Source organism: Marmota marmota, unplaced genomic scaffold, assembly GCF_001458135.2.
Source record: "Marmota marmota marmota unplaced genomic scaffold, marMar, whole genome shotgun sequence".
Lineage (NCBI taxonomy): Eukaryota > Metazoa > Chordata > Mammalia > Rodentia > Sciuridae > Marmota > Marmota marmota.
Window position 1 is genome coordinate 2,831,942 of NW_025999991.1, and position 23,112 is coordinate 2,855,053.

The following is a 23,112-nucleotide window of genomic DNA, read 5'->3' on the forward strand; positions in this document are numbered from 1 at the left end:
GGGGGGGGGGGGGAACCTTGCTGATAAGTATGTAGGATTTCATCATATCATTCTCTTTATAATGTACATCTGACATCAAAATAATACTTTTTAAAACAGATCAAGTATTTGTTCAATGAATGGGTTTCTCTGATGAGGGAGAGATGCAGCTGGAAAGGAATTTATGAAGGCTTTACTACAGAAGATGTTTTATTATTTCATCTTTTTATATATCTGAAATATTAGGTATTGGCTAAAATTAATTCTGAACATTTTTGTAAAGTAATGTATAGAAATTGCATATGGTTTACTTCTCAAAATGTCATATAATTTGACAAAAAATTACTATTTTTTAATTTTTTTTATTCTAAATTCAGAATAAAAGTATAAGAAATGGAAAAACTAAAGTTGAAGGGCAAAAACACATTAGTCATTCAACTATTAAAAAATCTTATCAACACCTCCTATAATAGACAATATATAACATATAATTTTAAAATGTTCTGCATGGATTAAAACTTTGGAACTTACCATCATAAACAAAGTAATTCTCATCTTTGAAAACAAGCACAGCGGGCACCTCTTTTAGGGTCACATACTGCAAAACATCAGAAATGTAAATAACTTTTATCACTAAAAAATTTTAATTGATAGCTATGGTTTCAAGTATTGAAAGATACCAAGTGTGCATTGCACAAGCTTACACAACCCCCCCCCCCAAGAGAAAGGTAAGTTAGGAATTTAGTTATCAAAACATTTCAAAGTTAAAAAAGTAGCATCAATCCAAGATTCACCTAAAGATTGTGTCTGAATTTCCTTACACACACTGTCCAGTTGACAATGGTGAAAGCAATGGATTTATTCTTAAAACTGAGAACAGACCTAAAGGTACCATCATGGGAATCACAGCACTCAGCAGAACAGCAAGGGCAGTGCCAATCAGCCCATCTGGGTTGATCTTCCCAGCCTCTCACCAGTTGTGTGATAATGAGCCAAACACTTTTTCTAGAGGAATCTGCCTTCTCCTCTGTGAGATAAGGACATTCAGACCACTTCCCCCCACAGGGCACTTATGAGTTCTATTAAGTAATGAATGAGAGCATGTTTAAACTATAAAGTGTTTTATAAGCAATTTACAACAGTCTCAATAGTAATGAATTCATTCAGGAAGTAATTGCTTCTTATACCTACATGGTACTAATTTGAAAGGAGTAAAATTATAGTAGAGAATCAGAATGAGATCAGAAGATAAAGCCACTGAGAATTATTATGAGCATGGCAAAATGAAAGTAATTACAAATAAAGGGAAGGAGAAGATAAGATACAATGACTTGGTTACATTACCACTAAAAAAAATGATATAGCACCAGAAAAAATAAATAAATTTAAAAAACACCTACTTACAGGCAGTGGTAAAGCTCTTAGGTGGGGCTCTATAATCCACATGCCCCATTTACCTGCTCTTGTCAACTGACCCACACAGATGTATGAAATAATTTTTCAACATTCAGCATGTCTCTCTTTCAAAGACATATGAATGGTCTGTCCTAGAACACGACTAAAGTAGTCTGAAGACTTGTACCTATCCAGGATCACATACTTCAATCTACTTTTCTCCCCTGTGCTCCTTTAAACTCACTATCTTATACTGCAGTCATCTGTCTACATGTCACTCTTCTCCATACACATTTAAGTATTCTGAAGTCAGAAACTATCTTAATTCACCCCTCTTATCCTCCTACAACACCAACTAGAATTTTCATAAATCCTAATTGTAAAGGTAATAAAACTCTGGCAAAACACTAATATTCAAAATATGGATGAACTATAAAAATCATGGACTTAGCCCTTTTTAGATTTTTCTCTACTGAAGTAAAACTCCTTATAATATTTTGCAATAACCATTATTTCCCCAAGCACTCTTTGCCAACTAGATACTCAGAACTAAGAGATGACAAAGACTGATATTTCCAAGAATAATTTAAAACTGCTTAAACAAACTAGTTGTCAGAGCTAATAACAACATCAACCGTAATACATAATAACCAAGTGTGCCCATGTAGCAGATGCTATCTGTGCCTACTCAGAGCCCTGGTGTCTAAGAGAAAGTGCTAAGAAGACTCTATAGATAAGGATTCACCACAAACTCTCTAATATTAAAGAATGTTCCATTGGAATTAGGAGATAACAAACAATTAGAAGTTCTAGTTCAAGTTCATTTTAGGCTTTATATCACATATTGGCATTCCATACGTAAACGTAACCTTTTGAGACACTTGTTTGAGATCTGATGGCAAAGTTGGCCCTTTTTCCATTCCATCTTCCCCTGTCTGCCAAAAGTAAAAGTATAAACAAAGAATACCTTGCAAAATAACTTGAATTACACCTAACTACATAAACTAAAAGTGAGTTTAGATTGACCAAAACTTGTCTGCGGTACTCTAAGGAGTTGAAAATCAGTTCAGAGTACATATTTATAGCATAAACACCTGCATATACATTGCAGGAAACATTAAACATAGCTTCTAGGTAAGTCTGTAATCTTCTTACACCAAAATATTTAAACATTAAGACATTTTAAAAATATTTACAAGTATAATATGACTTACCTTTGTGAAAATAAAAATATTTCAACATTTTGATAACTTATACTAGTTTAAAAAAAAAACTCCTTTGATATCCTTCATGTTTCCCTTGTTACTGTCAAATTTCTCAGGTACCCTGCAAAGCAAAAATTTTCATACTGTGGTCTCCATGTTCTTATCTGCCATTGATTTCTCAAATGACACCATATAATATCTGTCCCCATTACTCCTCTCAAAAACAACCACATCCAGGTGGACACTGTGGTTACTTCCTCCCCTTGATTACTTCCTAAGCAGGTGACACAATTACTTACTCCTTTGTTTTCCTACTTTATTGGTTATTTCTACTCATTTTTCTTTGCTGTCTTTGGGTTCTGGGACTACTTGTTTCTTTAAAATATTGCATCCCCTGTCTACGAAGTTTATTCATGCAGCCTTGACTTATCTCTAGACCTCTATATCCAACTGTTATATTTAACACTTGAAATCAGATGCCTGACAAGTTACGCCAAATCAAATTAAAAAGAACAATTTCAAGTTCTTTATCACTATTCTACTTCCCAACCATTCTTCCCAACATTCCCCAAGCTCATAAATACCACCACCACTGACTGTGGTGTTCCAACCAAACACTCAGGGCTCACCTTAAGTCCAACCTTTTACCTCCACATCAAGCCCTGACAATTCTACCTCCTAAACACACCAATCCTTTCACTTCCCCCAGTTCTTTACTAACCCCCAAGCCCAAACTCTGGAGATTACTACAAAAGCTCAACTGACCTCCCTGGATTTTCTTTCCTATGTATCCAATTTACAATTCAGTCTGCATTTAGCACAGATGTCCTTAAAATGAGCATCAGAGGAGATTGGGCGCGTTCAGGGTGGCCGAATGTTTTCTTTGACATAAGGAAGCTGATTCATAGTGGGATAGGGAGGGGGAGCATGGGAGGAATAGACGAACTCTAGACAGAGCAGAGGGGTGGGAGGGGAAGGGCCAGGGGGCATGAGGTAATTAATGATGGTGGAATGTGATGGTCATTATTATCCAAAGTACAGATATGAGTACACAAACTGGTGTGAGTATACTATGTATACAACCAAAGATATGAAAAATTGATCTCTATATATGTAATAAGAGTGGTAATGCATTCTGCTGTTTTATATAAATATATATTTTTTTTTAAAAAAAAGAGAGTCTACATTAAAAAAAAAAAATGAGTATCAAACCATGTTCTCCATCAACCTTAGCCTCATCACCTGTAAGTGCCCACTCCTATCTCCTCTTTCACATCGTCACAGTCACTTTGGCCTATTGTTTGGTTCCTCTGATATGCTGGGTATGTTCTTATCCTGGTATTTGTATTATCTTTGCACGACTCTTTCACATCGTCTTAAGTCCTTTTTACCTATTTTTTTCTCATATAAACATTTCTTAATTAACCAATTTACAGCAACTATCTCACCCGCCTATGTCCCAACTATCACACTGCTGCTTTTTTGTTTTACAGAATTTATGAGATCCTGTTTATAGATTTGTTTACCAAGAACTGCTATCTTAGGATCCAAACAGTAGACTTCATGTATAACACACAAGCATGTGCACAGACCCAAGTTAATCTACTACTTATGAACAACCTTAGAGTGTGAGATATCATTTGTTACCAGCTTTGTTATTTAAAGAGGAAAAAAAAACTATAATAATAATTCCTAAATTTCATGAATCTGGTGATATTTGTTTATTAATAATAAGCAGTCTGTCACCAGCAGTAAAGAGTAAACATGTTTACTCTATGCCTCACAATAAATAAATCAGTTAAAATCAAGTAAAATTAAAAAATAAAACTGTCATTAAAATACAATTTTAAATGTTACCTCAGGAACCACCTCTTCTGAAGCAGAAAAGAAGTATGAATAAACAATCAATTCTGAAGCAGCTTCTATGTATTTCTCCTGTAACAATATAAAGAGGAAAAAAAGGCCTTTTTAGAATATCAAAAGATCAAAATTTATTATTCATTAAACAATCAGAGCTACCTTATGTAGTAAGTAGTAGTGTTGCAATTTGCTAGCACATTCAGTGAAAAGATGAAATACAAGCAAATGAAATGAGTTGTTTCTAGGGCAAAAGATAATTGTAACCAAGTGTTTTTATCCTCCTCCAAATATATTTGATTGTTTATTTGATATTTAATTTTAAACTTGATTCAATATATTAATTTAAGTTAGATTAACAATGTATAATAATGACAGTGATGATTATAAGGAAGATATGTGTGAGCACACATACACATAAAATAACTTAAGACAATAACGACCTTTTGCCTTTAGAGAATTGATATTCACACTGCAATTTGTAGTCTTAAAGATGTACAATGCTAAAAAGCAATGTGAATTTTAAATAACCACGTAAGTAATGAAAGAAACACTACGGCAGGTGGCATCTACCGATGTTTTTACCAACTTCTGTTGAGCAGCAAACACCACAGAAGGTATCCAAGAAAGTGTTTTTATTACAAAAAATTACTTAAGATTGAACTAAAAGATTTCCTGTAAAAATGGAGTAAATTTTGAGGCTCTGACTAAGTCTTAACTATTAAGCAAATTTAATTATAATCATATGTTTTTGTAGATCAAGAAATAATTTCATACTTTCAAAGGTGATTCTCCACCTATATAAACAAAAAATACACGATGTCTCTTCTGCACATGTTCAAACATCTGCTGACTTGGAAGTGGCCGAATTAGAGCTCTGTGTGAAAACAAAACAAGTATGAACTAAAGATAGTACATAATTTACTCTACTCCTACTTATGAGGGCTGGTCATGTCTACAGTTAAAAAGCTTTAATAATATATTAATTCATTATCCCCAAATCCATAAAGCAAATAAAGCTTCAACCCATGACTATGATTATTTCCACATATTGACAATATATATACACCTACAATTTAATCTACCAATTGGAAAACAAGTTTCAAATACATCTCTTCAGAGAATATCACCACTGCCAACATTTTGATAGGTAAAAACAGAACTATCATCTATTTACAGCCCTTAGTTAAAAACAAAACAATTCACATGAGAATGTTTTCCCCCTTTTAAAAGAACATTCACAAAACATACTGTGAAATACCATCCCAGGAGTATACGGCATTTAAAAATATTTATATAATATTCAGTCAATTTAAATGTTAGTTTCTAAGTAATCTACAGAGGTTAAAACCTGACAAGTTCCCAGAACAGATTATTAATTATTTTCAGAAAAAATAAAATAGTATGCATTATAGTGCATAAAAACCTTGTAGATATAAAACAGAACTCTACAGCTTTGTTAGTATTTTTCAAAAGCAAACAGAAATGAATTACATCAAAATTATTATAAAACATATCACCTATAAATGTAATTACATAACTAAAAGAAGAATTATCTTTTTAAAATGGTATATATTGTCAGACTTTCACCCCACAAAATTCATAAAAGGAACAGAAAACACTTTGCAAAAGGAAACATTTTCAAAATGCACAATTCTTGGGATTCATTGCATCACTTTCCCTCAATCTCTATTCTAATGCTCAGTAATTAACTAGCAAGTGATGCAACTCCAGAACTGACTCCTGAAATTTCAGTTGCAATAAAGTCAACCCAAGTTACATCAGGAGAAGCCATTCTTAAGCTTAAACCAAAAAGCATTAAAAACCGTCAAAACCTGTAGACTAATAAGTCATGGGGGAGTAAAGCCCATTCCCCAAAACATTCCCTTCATATAAAAGTTATTTCAAAATTTATTTACAAAGCAAAGAAAGGAAATAAAACATGCAATCAATAAATAAATACACCAGAAAGCATCCTAAACTTCTACAAAAATATTCAAATTTTGTGAATTTTCTCAAATAATTTGAGACAATATCATACCACATAATAAAATCAATCTTATTCTAATAAAGCTATTAGGAATATCAATATATCCAGTCAAGCTCAAATGCTTTAAAGTCAATGTTTGTTAACCTAGCTTGATAAATGTTCCCTTCAAGAGGTTCCACATAATCACATTAAATAATTACAACCATAGATAATCACATTAAATTATTATTCCTAAGCAAGATGGATTTTTTAAAAAAAATATCACTTTCAAATCAATAATTAGGTTGTAAGAAAATTTCAGCATAAACAATTTTGAGTTGTGCACCATTCTAATTAGTGTGGTGAAATCTCACACAGTCCCACTTCACCCTCTCTAGGGTGTGAGTTATCCCTTTTTCCAGCATGTGGATGCTGTATAGACTACTTGCGTATTAGTCACTTAGTGGCCCTTTTCATTGTCAGATGGACTGTGAAAGTACCACAGTGATTGTGTTCAAATAATTCTTAATTTACTTGATAATGGCTTCAATGTGCAAGAGTAGTGATGTTGGAAATTTGGATACCAGAGATAAGCCTTATAGAATTTGCTTTAAGTGAAAAGGTAAAAGTAGAATAAGATATTGAGAAAAAGAAGACACCACATTCACATAACCATCATTACAGTATATTTCTAGAATTTCTGTTTGATTATTTGTTACTATTATTAATCTTTTGCTGTGCTTATTTTATAAATTAAACTTTATCACAGGTAAAGATGTGTTAGAAAAAACACAGCATATACAGGGTGTGGTACTATGTACAGTTTCAAGAATTTGCTGGGGGTTCTGGGATGTACCACCCATGAATGAGGGAGGACTGCCTGGTAAGTAATGCAAAGTTTGAAAATATATTAAAATTCACTTTAGAAAATTTCTTCTATACACAAAGTGAATTTAAATGTGAGATTAACAAATATGTAATACAAAACACTATCTCTTTAAAATATCTCTTTGCTTAAGCTACATAACTACCTTCCATAAATAAATCAGGAAACAAATACTTCTTATTTAAGTCCCTAAAATATGTGCATTCTAAGTGGTTTATTCCGATATATCTAATTTTCAAATGTTAGTGTTAAATACAGGTTTTTCCTGATAAGAACTTACCCAGATACTCTGTGAGCAAATTCAATAATATCATCTTTTGTACGTGGTCCTCTGTAATTATATGCCAAGTTCCCCTTTAATCTTAAGTAAATAAATAAAAGAACATGAATTATTTTAAATTTTAATAGTTAATGTTAATAACTATTATAGCATAAACTTAAAGTACATGAAATAGTAATTGCAGAAGACTTTTACAAGTAGTATAGTCATGTAAAATATAGCAGGCAACTGGCTTCAGAGGATCAGCAACTCAAAATATATAGGAAAAGGCTGCATTCTAATAAATTATACAAAATATTTGACTCTGTATTACACTGAGCCTACGCCTTTTGAAAAGTGAGTAATCTACACATTCATGGTAAAGAGCTTCAAAGCACTATGATTCTATCTTATCTGTCAAAAGGAGGAAATTAAGAGTATTTTAGTAAAGCCATTCAAATTTAAACAACAAATATCATAGTTATTTAACATATGCTCTAATATGTACCATAAAAATTACATACAATTACTTTTCTAAAAATTTAGATAATTCTTCAAAAGCCTGCTGATGTGTGTCTAATTAACAGAAATTACCAAAAAGAAAATTAGGAAGTATAACAGAACACCTATAATTAAACACAAAAGAAAGGAAAATGAAACTCAAAAAGTAAAAGAGGCTTAGCAAACATTTTGAAAAGGTGAAAGAAAGAAATCAACATAATACCAAATATATAATGAATTTAAGTTACTCAAATTTTGATATTTGAGATTTTAAAATACTGAAAAAAAACTTTCATTATAAAAATAACTTTTAAAACAATTCCTCACCTATCCACATTACCAACATAAGGGCAATGAATATCCTGAGAAATTAAATAAAAGTTCTTTAGAATTATCACACCATTTCTTCCAATTTGTACACTCTGTTAGACTTGATCAATTACCTACAAATTAAACTTAATGACCATCAATTTTGATTCCCTTCATGTCTTTTATCCCTAATGAAGTAAATTTGATCATACAATCATTAAATCTGTTAGGAGACAGGATTTACAGAGAGAAAGCAGAATACATACTTGAGCATCTCAAGAATAAGAGACATTTCATAATTTATGACTGTATATCATGTCTTGCCCAGGACATGTCACACAGTAAGCACTCAAAACACACTTATTGAATCAGCCATAAACAATGTATTGACTTAAAAATGAAGAGCATTCCTCTCCTTTGAATACAAATTTTATCTTAAAAAAAAAAAAGGCAGCTGAACCCAATCCTCAATCCGCCAGTGAAATTTTACTAGAAATGAATGTACTAAAACGTAAGCAGAGTGAACTAATAAAAAATACACATATAAACATACAACACTTAACTTACAGCTTAATTGTTGGATAACCTCGAACTCCAAACTCTGAAGCAAGGCCTTAATAAGAAAAAGAATAAATAATTCTAAATATTTTATTTAAGAAACTAGATAACAATGAGTCTTTTACTTAAAATATATATATATATTTATATAAGCCCTTGCAGATATGTTGCAATTGATTGCTAAAAAGAAACTCACATAGAAAAATAAAAAACATGACATCCTCATTGAAATCAATTACTTAACAATCCAATCCATGGCAGGAAATAAATATTCTGATAAAATAAAAAATGCCAAAAGAATAGTTCAAAATTTATCTCCAGAGTAATCATTCTAAAAGACATTCTGGTTATTATTATTATTAATATTTTAAAGTACTCAGGTACTTTTCTTTTGACTTTATTTCCAGGACAAGCATTTCTTCCTAGATCTAACTCATTTTTCTAAAAAAAAAAAAAAAAAAGACCCATCTCTTCCTTTATTGTTTACTACATTTAATATAAAACCACTAATTGTAATTAACTGCAGTAAATATGATTGAAACACAAGTTTATATTTTGTAAGTTTCTGCTTCTGTAATAACCTAGAATAATTCCAATTAACTCAAATGATTATTCTGAAATCCTCACAAGTGATTAAAATGAGAAGTATTTGCTCCAATGGCATCTTTTGAGACAAAAGAAGAAATAAAAACACAACCAAGTGAATGCCAATAGAGAATTAGGACTTTCAGAAGTATAAAAAACATTCATCAAATTAATACTATACTCAGGGCAAGAAGGGGAGAATAAATATTCTCAGTGGACATTATACAATATAAAACATTTGCAAAGCTATACTAGTATTTGGGCAGAGTGTACCATGTTTACCCCCAAACTTCTCCCTTTGTCATCTCCTCTATTTCCAGTATATGCAAGTATATGTGTACTGCAGTTGGGGAAAAGGAAACTGCTCCTAGACCTGAGCTCCAGTTAAAACTCACTTCATGTCCAGTTTCTTATTATACGTCACCAATTCAGAATAACAAGGAAAATCTGTAGCAAAATAACACCCCAATCTCTCTGCCTTCCCTTATCACCTTAGAGTTCTTCCCGAGGCACACGGAGGGAGGTGACCATAACAGTCTGGACAATGAACAACACCTATGTTCATAAGAGGTACCATAAACAGCAAAGCTAATGAAAATTCAAGTTTTGGAGGTCCTGTCTCTGAATATCCACGTGAACTTTGAGCAACTACACAATTTGTGCCCATCTCTAACTTAAAACTTAATTCTGTAAAGTGTATTCTAACTAAATATGATTGTGACTACAAAGACGGCAAAAACACTGATTTGGGAGAGATTACATGAGTAAACCCTGTCCTTCCCAAATTACGGAGGAAAATAAACATAAGCCTATATCATTTTCACCTAAAAATTGATTAAAATCTGCCAAAACATGAGAATATAACTGATTGGAGGAGGGAGTTATATCCCACTAATTAATCAATCCACACAAATTGTTTTAAGTTATTTATGTACAAATCCAATAAAGAAAACAAAGTACACACTGACAAATATAGTGATGGTATCTCACAGCATGAGGTGAATCTCTTTAACAGGTTTCAGAGCAAAAATCCTTGCTCCACACTGAACTCTATCAATCTCTTTGACCTCAGTTTTCATATCTAGAAGTTTTCATATCACCTATCCTAAAAGCCCCTTGCCTCCTTGATCTTCACGTCTGATAGAATTTCAATTGACAATGACTGTCCTTAGCTTCCCCTAGAGGGGAATGACAATATAATAAAAAGCACACAAGCAAAGGCTAGGTTGTAGATGTACAATGACCCAGGTTAAGATTCTGCTCCATCTATTATCCAGTGCAATGCTGGATGATTCAACTTCTCTGATTCTGCTTCAGAAGATACTACTTCTTAAGATACAACTCACCTTTCAGGACTACAGGTAGAATTTTTAAATGTGAAAATATGTAGAAAAGTGTCTAACACAGAGTCTGGCACATAAATGATCCTTAAATGTTAGAGCCATTTCCTTCCTACTCTTGTTCTTGACCTCACTGTTAGTAACTATCTGCTGATACATCAACGTGTAAATAATATTAAAATACTAATATGTACAAATTTTAACAGGTTTTAATATTCTTCCACTGAACTTTGAAACATTTTTGTTTGGAGGGAAAAAATACTGCAAATTCAAATTAAAGAAAACTTTTGAAAATGTGGTAACTTGTTTGAAAACAACAAATTAGGAAGCAAGGTTGCAATTGAGACTCGGTCTAAGTTTTCATTCTCTACATTTTATAATAAAGAATAATAATATTGATTTCTTTAGAAACAGAAGATCCTGTTTATAAAATGAATAACTCCCTCTGAAGTTGTATAATTTTAAATATTTCTAAAATGAGATTAAATATGAAGCAATCTTTTATTTCTGGCTTCTCCTTGAAATTATAATAATTTGATGGCAGAGACAGGTAAAGATATGAGTCATGGTAATCTTGGATTCTGGGCATAATTCTATCTCAAATTCTGGTATGTATAATTATTCTCATGCCACTTAGTTACCATGCTACTTAATGTATAAACTGGAGGTGGGGGGACGTAGTGAGGAGTTAGCCTCAAACTCTCAATCTCTATTTCAGCTGAAAAATACTATCTGTCTTAGTACTCTCTAAGTATCACTATATATCCAACATGAAAAGGACATAAAAGACAATAGTGATTGTCAATCAAATGGAGACATTTTTCATTGACACAATGTGGTGATGGGAGTGGGCAGTGAGGAGGTGGTATACTAGTATCTAGTGGGTAGAGGCAAGAAACAATGCTAAAAAAAAAAATTCCTACAATGCACAGAACCTCTGTACCCCTCCCCCCCAAAAAAGACCCCAGAATTATCTGGCCCCAAATGCTGATAATACAAGGTTAGAAAACTTGAAATGTAATCACTGATCAAACAGAGCTTACAATCTAGAAAGTAAAATTAATTTGTAAATATAATCTGTAAACATGAAGTCAGAATAAGAATTTTATTGTTCAAACACCACTGCATATTTAGGCATCAAGAGAGGTAAACTATGATCTTTTTCATACAAGCATATCTAGAGACTAAACATAATTCCATTGGTTCCACAATAAAATCAGCATCCCACTACAGGGCGCACAATATCACAATTTAACTACTGAATGAGAAACTTCCAATATTTATTCTTGAAGGAATATATACAAAAAAGAAAGGCTAAAATATGTATCTGAATTTACAGTGATCACATACAGCTTTTTTATTAAATTTTATATTAGTTACTATGCATGAAGGGATTAATATAGTAGTATACACCTGGGATCCCAGCAACTAGGGAGGCTGAAGCAGGTGGATCACAAGTCTGAATCCAGCTTCAGCAACTTAGGGAGACCCTCAGCAACTTAGAAAGACTCTTGTCTCAAAAATAAAAAGTAAAGAGGACTGGGGTTGTAGCTTAATAGTAAAGTAACCTTGGGTTCAACCCCTAGTACCAAAAAAAGAAAACAAAACAAAAACAAAACCATGCATCAAGAAGTTTCTGGTACAATTCTAAACACAGAGAACTGAATAAACATACAGTTCAAATTTCTCCACTTCAAAAGTTCTACAAACAGATATGTTGGATTGAGTTTGATGGTATTTGCTTTCAACCACTACAAAGAGATGAATAAGAAATAAGATATCATCAAAGAATCTTAGAGACTTTTGCTGCACATGATCACTTTGAATAATCATACCTCACTCTGAAACAAAGTCCTGTAACTATCTATTAATCAAATTAATATTTTTCTTTGTGGTTCTTCAACTTACGTGTTGAATACTACCTCACTCTGAAACAAAATCCTGTAACTATCTATTAATCAAATTAATATTCTTCTTTGTGGTTCTTCAACTTACGTGTGCAGCAAAATCACTTGAAGTACATGTTCAAAATATATTTTCTTGACCAAATCTGAAAGATTTCCATTTGGTACAGTGGTGTAGGCCTCAGGATCCTGAACTGACAATGAATTCCCACGTCATCCTAATGCATGTCATAAGTCTACAGACTATAGGCCGAGAAACAGAAGTGGGTTGTGCGGATGGAAGAGGTATTAGTAAAATAGCCAAATCATTAACATTCTATAGTTAAGACAGAATAATCCCAACAGATTCAATTTCTTTGTCTATTTAACTCTAAATTCCACTAAAATGCCTAAATTTGAACTGCCTTAGAGTATTTAAAGAAACATTGGAAAGTATAAGCCAAAAATGTATTTGTAATGTCTCCACAGTGGTTCTGAATATTTATCAACTTTTTTTAAATACTAGGAAGATAAAATTTCTTTCTGTCTACAGCAGGGAAAAGCTTCCATGACTAACATGAAATACTGAATATTCACTCATGTTTATATTGATTATTTTTGTCTCTCTCCATAAAAGCAAGAGCAGAAATTTTTGTTCGTTTTGCTCACTAACAAATTACCAACACCTAGAATGTTCCTGTCTTGCCCCAATACGTGGTATTTAATGAATGTGACTCAGTAACTTTCTTACAAAGGAATGACTTTTTTGAATAAACCATGTTTCAATTATTCAAGGAGCCACAAGTATTCACAAGAACACATCATTATGTAGGTTGAGGTGCAAGCTGGGGTGGTATATAAAAAACCACCTATCCCAAAACCTGGCAGATAGTGGCCTCAGTATATATCAGTTCCTCTTTTCCTTTTTCCCAAAGCTAGGTGGCTTGTGTGAGATAATGTCTTGTATGTATATTTCCTTCAAAGCAATCTCTATAGTGGTTTTTCCTCCCCATTAATCCAATATAACATGTAATATGATGTTAAGATGATTTCTAATCAAGACATAAGGAATAAAATCTGCAACAATCATGAAATTATAGGCAAAAACCAAATCTCTGGTTTATGAAAAACAAAATAAGTCCCAGTCCCATTTTAAAATTAAAATTCAAAAACCACATACAGTATATATATGTATACAGTGTGTTTGTGTGTGGATACTCTTGACTTATATACACATTATATTCTGAAGATGCAGAAAAAAATACTGATTTTTAATCGCAGCATTTAAAATACTTCTCTAAGTTACTCAGGAGAAATGCATGGGCTTTTTTTTTTTTTTTTGTAGTGCTAGGGATGAAAACCAGGACCTTTTGCATACTAGGCAAGTGCTATAACATTGAGCTACATACCCAGCCCTTGAATATCTATTTTTCCCCTAATCAGAGTTCCAATGTAATAATGGCACACAGAAACACTTAATAAATAGTACATTGATGAATTAGATATTATAATGAATTGTGACAATGTAAATTGTTAGTTATCACTGAAACATCACATGACCAGTTTACCATAAAAATTTTTACTAACTTATATGAACTACTTTTTCAATGACTATTTTTTTTTATATTTCCACTTTGCTTTATACATTATTACTCCACTCAATGATTCAAGTGATCATAAGAATTTACAGTTTTTATGACTTTTTTACACTTACTGCTTTGTTTATCTTTCTATCTCTATAAGGCTGTATTATAAGCATTTCCAAAACAGGCAGGATGTGTTTGAGTCTTTCTTTAATCTCTGGAGATGTGGTGGTTTATAAACAGTAGTTAAGAAATAATAATTGAGTGAACTAATGAAGGATTGCATCTATGATCAATGTGTATACATTTCTAATCAAGACATAAGAACCTATTTCATGTGTAACTACTGAAGGAATGCCTTATAAAGGGATTCCTTCAGTAGTTACACATGAAGTTAAAAGTTTACTTAAAAGTTTATTTCAAGAAATAGCAACTCAAGAATATTATTTTCTCCCTTTGACAATGTCCTGTCTTATTTCAAAGTTGCAAAAACTGATGTGTGATCAGTAACTCCAGCTCTAAGAACGCAAATGAACTCTAGTTCCTCAGTCAGAAACATGAATGAAGCAATGGCTCCAATTCAACTGAGGTTGAAAATGCACACAAAATCAAACTTTTCATTCTTTTCCACATGACAGTAGTAGTACAGGTGAGTGAATATAATGAAGCACTGTCAAACTATCTCATCTGCTACTTCAGCCTTGAACATGATATAAGAATTCCTTCTTCACTTTACTGCTTCTACCCCAGCCTAAGCTCCTAGTGACCCACACCAGGACACATAAAAAAATTCACTCACACGATTTTCTTGTCTCCACCCGCTCTTCTTTTTCATTTACAAGTTGCTGCCAAAAAAATTCTATCAAATAATTTGTCTTCTCAAAAATGTGTATAACTTCCTTAAGGACAACTAATAAAATGCAAAACATTCTGCCCTGGGAGGTTCTAACAATCTGAAATTATCCTTTACCACTGTATATATGCTATTGCAATAGGGGGTTCTAAACATAAAACAGTAATAAAATCTTCACAACCTTGAAAATATCACTGTCCCTTACAGACATGGAAACTAAGTATTTTCCCAAAACCACAAAAGTAGAACATGAGAAACTTGAAATTAAAACATAGGTATGATCCAAAATGTGCAATTGATTTCCTAAAAAGAAATACATATTACACAGTTCAACTTTCTTTTTCAGCTAAAAGAAAAGGAAATATATATTTATAACATACAACGTATTTTGCAAACACAACATCATTCAAGCTTCAGAATAACCAATAAAAGCTGCATTACAATTAATTATGTACCAATATGGAATTCAAAGCTTAGAAGTCTTAAGAAACCTTCCCTGTGTCACACAGCAGTAGTAGCAGGCAAAGCCAGGCTTACTTCTATAGTCATGCTCTTTTTAAATTTCCATGATATCTCATACTTCTCTAAACTCAATTTTTTCTTTGCTTAAATCCTTTAAGAGAGCACTTTTTTCCATAATGGATTAGATAATAAATATTTTAGGTTTTGGGGAACATGTAGTTTTCGTCATATCTACTGAATTTTGACACTGGTGCATCAACACTGTCTAAACAACTGTAAATAAACAAGTGTAGCCATGTTCCAATAATTCTATTTATAAAACAAACAGGAGGACAGATCTGTTCTGCTTGATTTTTGTTCTTATATTCTTTTCAGCATGAATACCTTCCTGATTCTCATATTCATCCTAATTCATCTTTAAGTTCTTATGTACTTCTCTACCATACCATCTATCTACTCAGACAATAAACTATCATTCACTTAACTTATATCAACAATGAAACGTTCAACTTTCCATAGTTGCCTCATGTAAACTAAGTACCTAAGTTGGGTTCAAATACGAATACACAATGGCTTGTACGTTTATGTTAGGCCTAAGACTAGCACAGGTTGTATATTAAATACTCAATGGCTAATTCATTTAATTTATAAAGTATAGTCTTAAACTAAGATAATTTTACAAGAGCAGAAAATTATGTTTTCTTCCACCTTGAATACTGCTGCATATTATTAAAACATTTTCTTTATGAGAAAAGTAAAATAATAAACTACATCAAGACTTACTAGAATAGGAAGTAGCATCCATCTTTCCAACTTTAACTGGAGAACCAATGCTTTTCATCTCAAGGCCAACTTCATTCCAAATTGGTTCCAGTTTTTTACAATGGCCACACCATGGTGCATAAAACTAGCCAAAGGGGGAAAAAAATCACTAAAAATGTTGTACTACTGTAACTATCAATCTTAATATTTAAAGAATCTCTTTGATTAAATAATCTGCTAATAATCTATTTGGAACTAAATGTTTAAATATATTTCCTAAATGGTTATGCAGCAAAATATAAAAGACACACAGAAATCTAGATAGGCTAACTCCTAAGTCATACCTCAAATATAATACTAACTTAAGTTCATTTTAATAGATTATTGATACCTATTTAAAACAGATACATGAATTTTAATAAAATGCCTTTGCTTCCAAGTGAATGTATCCATGTTATTCAAAAAAAAAAAAAAAAAAAAGAAAGAAACCAGTAAATAAAAATGCATATGCCATACCATGTGCACATCCAAATGTTAATGATAAACAATCTATTTTTATTACAAAAATCCCAACAAAGTGAGTGCCTTTGCTAAGTTTATTGTATCTACTGGCAAGATACAGGAGACCATTAAGACAATTGGCTTAGCATTGGAATTCAAAGCTTAGAAGCCTTAAGAAACCTTCCCTGTGTCACACAGCAGCAGTAGCAGTAGTGACAAGTCTGACTGATAAAACTAAAATCACAGACCAGAATCAGCAAATGGTGGGGGTAATACTTAGAACTCAAGCTAACAAACTGCTTATTGCATTTTCATGAAGTAATATTTCTTTTTAAATTTTTACCATGGGAATGTTAAAATATACAAAAGGAGAAAAAACTGAACAGTGGATTCTCATATCCCATCACATAGCTTCAATAATCCCCAAATCTACCATCTTTATTTCATTTCTTTTGCAGCTACTCTACTTTTGCTGAGGCATGTTAAAACAAATCTTCAATGTCACAAGGTTAAAATTTATTCCAAACTAGAAAGTGAGGAAAGGATGCTAAATATTTAATTTTGTTCACTATTAAGATCAAAGTATGGCTGAGCATAGTGGCGTACACCTGTAATCCCAGCAGCTCAGGAGACTGAGGCAGAATTCCAAGTTCAAAACCAGCCCTAGCAAAAGCAAGGCACTAAGCAACTCAGTGAGACCCTGTCTCTAAATAAAATACAAAATAGGGCTGGGGATGTGGCTCAGTAGTTGAGTACCCCTGAGTTTAATCCCCAGAATCCAAAAAAACAAAAAGGATGAAAGTATGACTGTGACTAAATGATATTAATATATTCAATATCTTGGAAAACAAGAAGAAACGAGTGAATTCTGTAATAAAATCATGTCATAATCTCCTAAAGACATAATCTATAAATTTACCTCATTATAAGATAGGGTACTAGCTTCCCATCTTAATACTCTCACCCCCAAAATTTCAATAAAATAAGTCCCTTAAACCTTAAAGCTCTAAGGTTCATTTTAACAGAAAAACCAAAACAATACTATCTGCAAAAACAAATTAAGAAGATACATAAGTACTAACTATATATTGCCTTCTTTGGGTGAAAGAGAATAAAAAAGAGTCTTTAAAATGGTAGGGGCAGGTAATTAACATAAAATTTACATACTCACATCTATAAGCCAAATGTCATCTTTTCGATTTTCTTTAAACCTAAAAACAAAAGCAGATCTCTGATTTTTATGTTTGTGTTCACTTTACAAATGTATCATAAGGGTAGGGATAATAAATTGATAAATATAGAAACATGAAACAAATTCTTTCAATAAATGTGTGTAAAATTTTTCCTCAGTGACCTCCACATCTTATCCTATCCTTTGAATTTTTAAAAAGAACCACTCAAAGAAGAGGAATAAAGAATTCAACAACAACAAAAAAAGTGGAACTAAGGTTTTTCTGGGAGAAATACAAATGTAATTGGTTTTCCTCATCTGTGGATCACTAACTAAGACCTGAAAATACTTGGTGGGACGCAGGATAGAAAACTGCCTCTCCAATTCTGTAATGAGCATGTGCAGGTTTTCTTCGCTTTCTTTAATTTTCTTTTTTTTTTTTACACTCTTTTAAGTCTACAGAACGGTTTGTCTGATGGAAGAGAGAACCCTAATGCCAGAATAGTAGTTGAGTACCCCTGAGTTCTTGCTATAGCAAGCTCAAATTGTTTCAGACAGTTTTGATCATCTGACAGTGTTGCTTGCAAGGTTTCCTTCTCTTGAAATTATACCCTAGACAACAGAAAATAATAACTACTTATATGACATTTACATTAAATACTATAAATAATTTAGATGATATAAACTATACAGGTGGATGTGCACAGAGCACCGTACCACTTATATAAGGTCCCTAAGCATCCAGATTTTCTTATCTACAAGGAGTTGTAGAACCTATCCCCATGGATACCAAGGGATGACACTGTATACCTAAGTTCTTCACCCTTTTATTACATTTTATACCTCCAGAGAAAAGTTAATATAGCAAAGCCTAAGTTTGCTATGCTTGGAAAATCCTGTTTACAAACTGGCGGTTTTTAATCTGTTGTTTTTAATCTGAGAGGTTGGATTCTAGGAGGGTTCCCATCATTTCCTGATGGCTCAGTTTTAATGTTTGAGAAAAGTACCCAATTGATACTGCATTGAAATAACTCAGTAAATGTGTAGTCCAGGCGGGGGTAAAGTTGTACATTGTCATCAGCTGTCCATTAAAATGTTCAACCATCCCTATGAATTGGAGTGATCTGGAGCATAGAGAGTGTACTGTATGCCCAAGATCTGTCCCACCAATGTATAAGCTGAGCCATCAGATACAGTAATCTTGAGAGAATGTGAACAAGAAGCAAATGTGGTCATGTCAGGATCTAGATAGTGTGGCTCAAGCTAGTGGAACGCATGTGGATGGCTAAGGCAAATCCAGAGAAGCATCAATTCCAGTTGGGATCCAGAGCACTATTAATGGAATAAGGGGTCCAGTGTTCTCTATTTGGTAAGAATACCCTCACCCATGAGCTTGAGGAATCTGTCCCTGGGGAAGTACTTTTAGCTTTGATCATGGTGAGACAAGTGGAACACCTTTTCAATGCTGTTTTGGTGCCTTCTCAAAATAATGGCATTCCATGCTTGGTCCAGAATCTTACCAGAATCTTCATGGCCCCTGTCTTACAGATCCAGGAAACAACTGATGGCACATGTGCTTACTCTACTGTGAGGAACCAGTTTCCACATTTATCTCATAAGCATGTTATGCTCTTGGAAATGTTCCCCAGTGTAGGGGCCTTTCCAGTAAGCATCTACCCAGCTAATGGAATGATCAGCAGGAGCACAACTCCTCCTTCCTCCTCAGGCAGTCAGCACTGCCAGGATAAGCTGAAAACTGTAATGACACACCCCATTGGGTATCACTAAATTCAATAAGGTTACTTCTTTGTACCTAATTGTTTTCCTCAGCACCAGAAAGTTTCTATAAGCAATCTGCAAGTACTCCCAAGATCCATCAACATGCCTGGTACACATAGGATCTTAGGTGTTTTGCTCTTCTGTAACAACACTGTGCTCAACTGATCAGCCTGAACACCACACTGATTCTGTCATGCAATCAGGTTTTCAGGAGGTAAATTAGGACAATCAGCTAGACTGGAAGTAATAATCAAGCCTTTATTCACTTACTTTCACAATGTGAACCAAGAGACATAAAAGAGGTGCCAGCTCCTCAGTGTACCATTTTAATACATGAAAGAGCACTAACAGAGAATCAGGTTGATGCAGCAGACAGGGAAATTCATCTCACTGCTGAGAAGAGCTGAACAAAAGGGTTCTGCCTCTTTATGAGTGACTATTGATGAGGAGGTCTTGGCAAAAGTGTCTGAGAAATGCCTCAGATGAAGCCCCAAATAAAGAGGTCTCCACACAGAACTGGGCTAGGAGCACACATATACATATGAACATGGTTGGCCCAGGAGGTCTGAATCCTTGATTACAAGACCCTCCAGAGACTGCAATAAACTGTGCAACTAAATTTGGTGTGGGGAGGGCACCTTCCACCTGTGGCTTGGCAGGAAAGGCATTGCTGTCACCTTCACTCAAGCCAAATCACACATAGGATTTTTATTTGGAGCTAGACAGCTCACCCACTATAAGCAAGGCCTTGTGATTAAGGCTAATACTATGAAAATAAACACTAAGCATGGTGGTGCATGCCTGTACCTCCAGGCTCAGGTGGCTGAAGCAGGAGAATTGTGAGTTCAAAGCCAGCCTAAACAAAAGCGAGGCTCTAAGCAACTCAGTGAGACCCTGTCTCTAAATAAAATAAAAAAGAAGGCTGGGGATGTGGTCCAGTGCCCCTGAGTTCAATCTCCAGTACACCCCTCCCCCAAAAAGGAGAAAGTAAATTCCAGTACCCACTCTATATGATTAGAGCACAAAGAAATAAATACAAGGTAAAATGATGTTTGCCAGTTTTCTGATCTTTTAACTATTAGTAAAAATATTTGGGGTACATATATAGTATTTAGAACAATTCCTGAAAAAAAAAAAAAAAGTAGCAACATATAAACACTGGTCATTACTGCCCCTATCATTAAAAGATTCACATGCAAATATTTAGATAAAAGCTCAAGTTTTTAAAGTTAAAATAACAGTTTAAATATATATATACTCACGAGTCATCTAAATCTTGTACAACACTTTTACAAAAAGCCATATCGAGCAAAATAACTGCAAAACAAAAAGAGAAGACAAAATTCAATGATTTATCATTTGCCTCTTACCATATGTTTAGTCACCTATAAAATATCTTGATTCTTTGTTACGGTCTACCATGGATCAATGATTCATTCCAAGGATTGAGTGATGCAGAAGAATTACAGTGATGCAAATGAATTACATCCATTTAACAGACATTTATTCTGCGTGCAATCATCCTGCAACTAGCAAATGCTATGTAGGCTAATCCACCTATGACATGGTGCCATTTTCTACGTATCTCTTTTTTTTTTTTCACTACCTCCTGGATGTAGACAAAACTCGCTTCTCTTATTTTTTTTTCTTTTTTGCAAGCAATCACCTCTCTTCATTAAAAACTCCAAATGTTCTTGAAAATACGATTTTTAAAAAAAGGAGAGAGAGAAGAAACCAAAGCCGAGCTACCCCTCTGACACTCATTGCACACAGAATGGAGGCTGGCACACCGCAGGTTCTAATGGTGGCCGAATCATCGAGCAACGAGAGCCAGGGCGCCCTGGGAAAGGCTAACCAACACCATCAAGTCACGTCTCACAGCGCACAATCCTGGCGATCTGACCACGGTCAGTCCTTGACCCTCTCTCCCACCCCGGTGGTAAACACCCTTGAAGGTGACAAGGCAGACCCTCGAGCCAAGGCAAGGTCTGCAGGAACACCGGCATTCCCATGGCCCACCAATGGAGTCAGCGCTGCCCCTGCGGTAAAAAGCCAAGGAGCAGCAGCCGCATCTTCCCAACCCCCAGCGCCAAGTCTCCAGAACGCCGGTGCCAAAGCCCCTGAAGACATCCGCAGCGTCGGCCCCCGCGGCGACCCCGGCCCGCCACGCCGAGCCTGGCCGCGCGCCTGGCCTCAGTGCACTTGTTACCTGTGGCGCAGAGCCCCAGCGCCCCCCGGGCTCCCCAGACCCGCCACGCTCGCCATGGTGGGCTGCAGCAGCTCAGCGTGCAGGGGAGAGAAGACAACGCAGGTAACGACCGGCCGCCTGCCGGGGGAAAAAAAACGAGCCCACGCGGTGCGGAAGAAAAGCTCCGCACTCACACCGGGGGCAGGGCGCGTCAGCTCCGTTACCCTCCGAGCTCTCCGAGGCCTCTGCCGCGGAGCATGCGCGGCACTGCGACGCATGCGCATTCCACGGCGCAAGCGCGGTGGCATTCTCCGGGTTAATTTGCCCTGCGCCAGTTTACCAAAGCGTGGGAACCCGGCTAGGGGGCGCTCTCGGTGCAGATGGTGCGGGCCTCGGCAAGCTGGGGGGTGGTCGCCGGGGATGCCCGTGGAAGTTGAGTTTATTAGATTATTTTATTTTCTACAGTGAGCGCACCTGCGTGGACAAAATTCGTGGGAAATCATGCGTTAGCCTTGCGTGCCTGGAAAGTGGAAATCTGTGGGTTGCCGAGCTGTGCATCCGTCCGTGTTTTTTTTTTTTTTTTATTGGTTGTTCAAAACATTACAAAGCTCTTGACATATCATATTTCATACATTTGATTCAAGTGGGTTAAGAACTCCCATTTTTACCCCGTATACAGATTGCAGAATCACATCTGTTACACACCCACGTTTTTACATACTGCCATCCTAGTGTCTGTTGTATTCTGTTGTCTTTCCTATCCTCTACTATCCCCCTTCCCTCCCCTCCCCTCCCATCTTCTCTCTCTACCCCATCTACTGTAATTCATTTCTCTCCCTTGTTTTTTTTTCTCTTTTCCCTCACTTCCTCTTACATGTAATTTTCTATAACAATGAGGGTCTCCTTCCATTTCCATGCAATTTCCCTTTTCTCTCCCTTTCCCTCCCACCTCTCCTCCCTGTTTAATGTTAATCTTTTTCTCGTGCTCTTTCTCCCTGCTCTGTTCTTAGTTGCTCTCCTTATACCAGAGAAGACATTTGGCATTTGTTTTTTAGGGATTGGCTAGCTTCACTTAGCATAATCTGCT

General features: G+C 34.8%; 1 protein-coding gene across 2 annotated transcripts in view; it reads right to left on the reverse strand.

The window, feature by feature from the left end:
• Positions 1-22,245, reverse strand: part of Tmx3 (thioredoxin related transmembrane protein 3) — a 37,944-nt gene extending 15,699 nt beyond the window's left edge. Inside the window, exons 1-9 of one of the 2 annotated variants that reach the window (XM_015499570.2) lie at positions 22,047-22,245; positions 21,100-21,154; positions 18,059-18,098; positions 16,408-16,531; positions 8,928-8,973; positions 7,572-7,652; positions 5,214-5,313; positions 4,437-4,514; positions 511-577 (exon numbers count right to left, since the gene is read on the reverse strand). In XM_015499570.2, the coding sequence (XP_015355056.2) occupies positions 511-577; positions 4,437-4,514; positions 5,214-5,313; positions 7,572-7,652; positions 8,928-8,973; positions 16,408-16,531; positions 18,059-18,098; positions 21,100-21,140 (577 nt within the window). In that variant the 5' untranslated portion in view covers positions 21,141-21,154; positions 22,047-22,245. The remainder of the gene's footprint in view (positions 1-510; positions 578-4,436; positions 4,515-5,213; positions 5,314-7,571; positions 7,653-8,927; positions 8,974-16,407; positions 16,532-18,058; positions 18,099-21,099; positions 21,155-22,046) is intronic. The other variant, XM_048806621.1, reaches the window with a different exon arrangement.
• Between the last annotated feature and the right edge of the window lie 867 nt (positions 22,246-23,112).